This window comes from Rutidosis leptorrhynchoides, chromosome 8, assembly GCF_046630445.1.
Source record: "Rutidosis leptorrhynchoides isolate AG116_Rl617_1_P2 chromosome 8, CSIRO_AGI_Rlap_v1, whole genome shotgun sequence".
Classification (NCBI taxonomy): Eukaryota; Viridiplantae; Streptophyta; class Magnoliopsida; order Asterales; family Asteraceae; genus Rutidosis; species Rutidosis leptorrhynchoides.
In genome coordinates, this window is record NC_092340.1 from 372,350,888 (window position 1) to 372,357,240 (window position 6,353).

At 33.8% G+C, this 6,353-nt stretch overlaps 1 protein-coding gene across 4 annotated transcripts; it reads right to left on the minus strand.

The window, feature by feature from the left end:
• Positions 1-2,825: 2,825 nt before the first annotated feature.
• Positions 2,826-5,792, minus strand: LOC139861737 (telomere repeat-binding factor 4). Of its 4 annotated transcripts, none has more exons than XR_011763932.1 (7): positions 5,343-5,791; positions 4,685-4,908; positions 4,519-4,603; positions 4,347-4,430; positions 3,853-4,132; positions 3,665-3,753; positions 2,826-3,186 (listed from the first exon to the last, which is right to left on the minus strand). XR_011763932.1 is itself a non-coding variant. In XM_071850235.1 (6 exons), the coding sequence occupies exons 1-6, from the start codon at positions 5,490-5,492 to the stop codon at positions 3,722-3,724; spliced, it is 855 nt and encodes a 284-aa protein (XP_071706336.1). In that variant the 5' UTR covers positions 5,493-5,790; the 3' UTR covers positions 3,209-3,721. The 4 variants fall into 4 exon arrangements, 1 of the variants encoding a protein (XP_071706336.1); XR_011763931.1 differs by having other exon boundaries at positions 2,826-3,190; positions 5,343-5,790; XR_011763933.1 differs by lacking the exon at positions 4,347-4,430 and having other exon boundaries at positions 2,826-3,190; positions 5,343-5,792.
• Positions 5,793-6,353: the final 561 nt, after the last annotated feature.

Below are 6,353 nucleotides of genomic sequence, written 5' to 3' on the forward strand. Positions count from 1 at the left end.
TAGATATTAGGGTTTATAGAGTTTAGATATTAGGGTTTAGAAATTTAGGGTTTAGGGTTTAGATTTAGGGTTTAGATTTAGGATTTAGATTGAGTTTTTAACACGAACGGTGTAGAATTTAGTTTTTAGGCTTTAGGGTTTGGTGTTTTGGGTTTATGGAAGAAAAAAAAACGTTAATATTCTTCACGAACAACATAATCTCGAATGTTATTTTTGCCGATCGTTTTCCCTCCAAAATAATAACATTCATCACGAAGTGTCTTTTCTAAATGTTCATATTTTCATCCAATCTATAATGTTTGTGAACAAAGTTTTTTAAAAAAACGATTTTTTTTTTCTTCCCCCCGATTGGTTACTTCTCAATTGATTATATCTATATATATATATATATATATATATATATATATATATATATATATATATATATATATATATATTATAAAAATAAAAGTGGTAAAATACAAGGACCATTAGTATTAGTGGGGAGAAACTTTTAAAAAGTCCCAATCTTCTTGTAATTATGATTTTGAATGCGATGAAATTAAAATTAAAATCTTCTCCAGGCAATGGATTCTCCATTGATTAAGGAATCAAGCCAATCAGCTTTTTTTCTTTTCTTTGGAGTCTGAGTTTCTAATCTCCTTGTAAGCCGACTTATCTCGAAATGATAACTTGATTTGCAAACTGGTGAGAATTATACATGGTGAACCTTTGAGGTCATGAAAAGTTTTTTTTATTCTTCATGGTTTTAAACTCATGACCTCCTTTTCTACTTGATGAGAAACCTAAAATTATCATTCAGCTACTACATCATGATTAATTAATCATTACTCGTTATAGTAAAATTTACATTATCTCTCATAAAAACTACGAATAATAAATGGAAGTGGCTAACCTAAATTAATAAGCTACTCCATGTGTGGTCCATGTATGGTTAGTGAGGTTGATGACTCGTGGCTATGGTCGATTTCTAATGACGACATGTTCCAAGTGAGTGAGACCCGTATCTTTCTGGATGATTCGTGGCTTCCTTCGTCGTCTATAGTGACAAAATGGTTAAAGAGATTCCTAGGTAGATTAACATTTTTTTGTGGCGTGAAGCATGGGACCTGCTTCCTACTAGATTAAATTTTGTCGTAAGGGGTATGGAGATTGATGACACGAGTTGTCTAACTTGTGTGTGTCAAGTGGAGTCATGTGCTCACATATTTTTCGAGTGTTCTCTTGCATTGGATTTATGGCGTAAGGTTCGGATATGGGTGGAGTTGGACATCCCTATTTGTTGTTCGTGGGAGGAATGGAATACTTGGTTCGAAGCAACTCGATTGCCTCAAGAATCGAAGACTCGTTTATACTCGATCATTGGTGCTCTCCTATGGATTATTTGAAGGAGGACACCCTTTTTGATTCTATTAGATACTATTCTTTTAATTTGGTCGCTAGTAGGAGTAAATGTAACCTTGTTGGAATTCTTGGCTTATTAAGCCATTGTAATTGTTGATGTTTTGTTTTCCCCCCCTTTAGTGTCTTGCTAGAGGGGTGTGGCGTGTTAATATATTGTAGTTCCAAAAAAAAAAAAAAAAAAAAAAAAGCTACTCCGTATTCAACTAGCTAAAACTCATTTAGATTTAGATGATTGTACAATATAATTATTATGATATATATTTGGTTAATTCGGTTATGTGTGGATAATTTTGATAGTGTATAGATCATTATCCCTTTGAAAAATGTACAACGACACTATCCCTCAAATTACGATATTTGTCTACCTTAATTGATCGAGAAATTTTAGTTTTCTAACATATACGAGTAGTGTTACTTAGCAAGGTCTTATAAACAGATTATAAACAGATATACATGGTCTATAAAATACGGAAATACCGCTTTAATAAATACATATATTATAAAGTTACGACGATACGTTAAATGGCACGTAAAATGGATTATTTATTTAAGTTAAATAAGTGTGGGCCTACTGGGCTCAAGGATATAATATTGTTTTGTTTGTGTCCACTTCAAGAGATCTGTAACAAGATTTTGTTGTTTTTGTTTGTGGTTTTGTTGTTGTCTTCTATAATACACAGCACAAATAAATGAAAATTGGAGTTCTTGTTGTTTCGTTCCCATTTTTTTTTTTTTTTTTTTTTTTTACGGCGAAAAAGATTGAATTATATCATAACAAATTGAGGGTCTTTCATCAAACAAATGAAAGTGACCCGTTACAAGCAAAGAATTACAATTGACCGAAAAGAAACAAGTAAGAACAAACATAATCAATGAAAATTACATTGCGAAACAAAAAAAACCCGGAATTGAAACCCAAACGTATACTTGAAGAGACATTAAACACTTTTTGGGTGATTATATTTATGCATTTATTAACTCTACAAACCATGTCAATTGTTATAATGTTTTTCACTTCATGTTCAAAGGTATTAGTAATAGATGCTGAACGTCAATTGGTGTTAAAACAAGAAAGGGTAAAACCGATCAGGCGGCCTCCTGTTAATAGTTCGACAATAAAAATGGAAGAGGATAATCGTGTGACTCGTGATTACGGGAACATGTGACTAGAATTAAACACATAAATTCCACTTTTTATGCTACATATATCCCTCAACTATAAATCACGAGAATATAGACTATTGTTAATACACGATGAAATGATGAAATTGAGCTACGGAGTATAATTTAAATCATTGAATTATAACTCAATGATTAATTAATTATAGCTATTTTGTCAATATTGTTATTATTATTACTAACTAATTACTATTTCTATATCGCAGTGAACTATTATCATGTATATCAACGATGCATGTCAAAAGTGTAAATTATCATGTAAATTCAAACGTTGTACCTTACGATTACAATAACGTTTGGGAATCCTATACTTCAATTATCACTTAATTTAGATTGAGTTGGCACCTATATACCGGGTTTCATACAAGTGTTTAACAGTGTTTATGTGTGCAAACATCGGTTTGTGACAAATTCTCTTACATTTCTGCACACACGATACTACTGCTGCTGCTGCTACTATTGATGGTGCATTAATTAAGAACTTGTTGTCGTATAAAATAACCGTTTGTAACAATAAGCCAGCCTCGTATGGTCAACCTCAGGTTACCAATTACGTACCAAATACACTTCCCAGTTCCTATACTCCAGCTAGCCATTCTCTACCTGCCTTTCGGGAAAAAAAAAAAAAAAAAAAAAAAAAGAGAGCCGGCTTGACTTCAGAAAAACTTACTTCATCTATAAAATTGACATTAAAACGAACCCAAAAGTGGCTTCCAAAGTGAGAAATAGTAACATTTACCACACCACCAAGGGCGATTCTATGTAGACACTACATGGCCCCAAAGTCCTCTTCAAATTATACAGGACATCACCAAATTTAAGTATAGGCCCTCATGTATTTGTGGAGTTTATAATTTTCTTAAGGTAAACAGCCACTAAAGTACCCTTCAAATATAATTAGGTCTGAAAAAAATTTGGGGACCTCATTTAGTTTTTCATCCTAGATTCGGCAATGTACACCACCCAAAAAAACAGATAGCTACACGAAACCTACTTTTTATCGGAAGCCAAAACATATAGTTACACAAAACATTCACACACACAAGGCGTTTTAAACTTTAAACATGGCGAAACTAGATACCTTCATATGATATTATGGAACAGTCAAACTAACGATTAACACTTTCACATGCACACGTCATTGCACCATCACCACTTCACCACGCGAACCTGTAGGCAGAACAAGTTGAAACCAATGGTCAGTACGTACTACATTTGTGGGTGGGGGTCTAGACTATTTTAGACTTAAGAGGGATGTGGGGCCGTTACATCTGTCGTAAATCTGTTGGGCTAGATGCAGGAAAGCTTCGGCTTCCTCAGCCATTCTGGACACCCTTTCGGCTTCTTTCACAGCTTCAGCTGCAACAAACGACTTGTTTTCTGCTTCAGCAACTTTATAAGCAGCAGTAACTGCAGCCTCTTGTAATGTTTCACCAACATGTTGACTGTTGTTGACCGCGAATATCCTAGGCCCAATCTCTTTCGCTTTCGGGATTGGACCCTTGCTTCCATTCTCTAACTCCTTTCGAAGTCGATAGCAGTTCTGAACCTAATCATCCGCAAACGTTGCTCATTCCCATATGCAATATCATATGATCATATTTAACAATGTTTCAAGGTCCAAAAACAAATACTTTTCGAAAGAGCATTGCATTTATTAGTGGTGGCAAAATGAGTGCGCAGGACCAATAGGGTGCTATGGGTTGGGTTGAAAAAGCATTGTATTTAATAGTTTGACACCTGAAAACATTCAAAAAGTTCACCTTCTCAAGTTTATCTTGAGCAACAAGCCTTCTTAACCTCGAAGTTAATAACCTCCTAAAATTGATAGGCACCTCATGCCTTTTCTGTGTATCACAGAGATTGCGACATCATAAGTTAAAAACATGGTAAACATCATAAATATAAGTTTAAGAATCATCTGATATTTATTACCTCAATGAAACTAACAATTGCACTAGTATCTGATCCATTTGGATCCTTCAGCGTTGACAATGCTTCATAAATCATTGCATTATACCTAAAAAATAAAACACTAATATTAATCACCATCCATAAATAAACAATTTGAAAATTACAATTTAATAGAATAATAACATACTTGGAAGCGGTTTTTCCATCAAGTAAGCATTTTGATGCATCATCCATATGCACACTGACATCAGCAGATGATGGGTCAGCTAAAACGATCGCTGAGGAACCAGGAGTGTGTGTAATGGCCAAAGGTGTTGTAGGAGCATCGGTACTACTTTTTGCTTTCGGTGTTCTTGATTTTTCCCTTGGACCTTGACCACTCGAACTTACACTCATGTTCCTCCATTTATCCTATAACAAGATAATAAAGATTGTCGTTACACGCTAAAGGCGAGTGATTACAGTAGTACTGTATTATACATACATACACAGATGTACGTTCATATAAGTTACGAAGTGTATATAGACAAATGTATGTTCCTACGTTCATTACAAATCAAAAGTTGTAAATTTATTTATACATTTAAGAGTTTCTTAATTAATTGACCTTCAGCTGTATAATCATATAAAGAAGAAATTCAGAATTGGGGGACAAATATGTGAAACCCTAACAACAGAATACTACATAAGTATCTAAAAACAATTACTTACCATATAATAATATCCACAAAAGACATGGATGCTGATATACATATGTAACTATGCATAATATTTGTAATTGTAAAATTGAAGGATGTTTATTTATGTAAGTATTCAAAAAGGGTAAAAAAAAAAAAAAAGAGAACCTTGAGATCGATATTGGAACGAGAATATAACAAGTGGTTGAATTCAGGATCTTTTTGGATGTTTTTCCATTTACCGGTGCCGTGTTTAGCGATTCCGGCGCGTAGGGCTTCTTCTTCCTCCGGCGTCCACTTCTGCTTTGGATTCCCCATTCACTTCCGACTCACTCTAATTCTTACTGTATTTTTCTTAAACCCTAGAAACAAATTACAGACAAGACTAGATTATATTGGACTTCAATTATTATCTAGGATGGAAAGCACAATAGGTTTGTGATTATTGTTGTAGCTATCAAATTGAAATTGAATTTTCAAGATAATACTCCGTAATTTATTAGATAGATAGATAGATAACTATTGGAAAAAGGTTGTATTTTTCTAGCCAACCAGGTCTATTCGGTCTCAAATGTCTGAGTTAGTGAATTGAATTGAATTGAATTGAATTAGATTTGTGTAAATCTCGGGTCAGGTGCAGTTGATTAGGGTTTTTTTATTTTTATTTTTTTCAGAATTAATTCGCTTATTACTTGCATCTTTGTTTAACCTTTTTTTCTTTTTAAAGGCCAGTTTCTATAAAGTTCTCGTTTTTTCAAAACAAAAAATAAAACAAGTCTAATGAGTATATCGGTATTGAAGTTGAAGATGACGCATAGGAGTTCGTTCAAGACGTAAATACAGTTTTTGGCTCTGATTTGCAATTCGTTAGTTAATATTAGTGTTGATATGTTTGCTGAATCGAATTCCCAATTTATTGATGTTCGTGTTTTGGACAAGGTGTGTTCGAAGGTACAATTTGATGTTGCCTCACCCATTATTGTTGCAACTAATGCGATTGGTAATTCTTGCACAATTAAAAAACCTCAACCAGAGAAAAGCAAGCCGAAGGTGAAGAGTGTTAATGGCGAGTTTGCATTACATATCAAGACAAGGGGTACTTCGGATGTTAACCATAAAGGTTTTTTTCAAGACTTGGCGGATCACAATTTGATTCCACCTCATTCGGGCACCCTAATT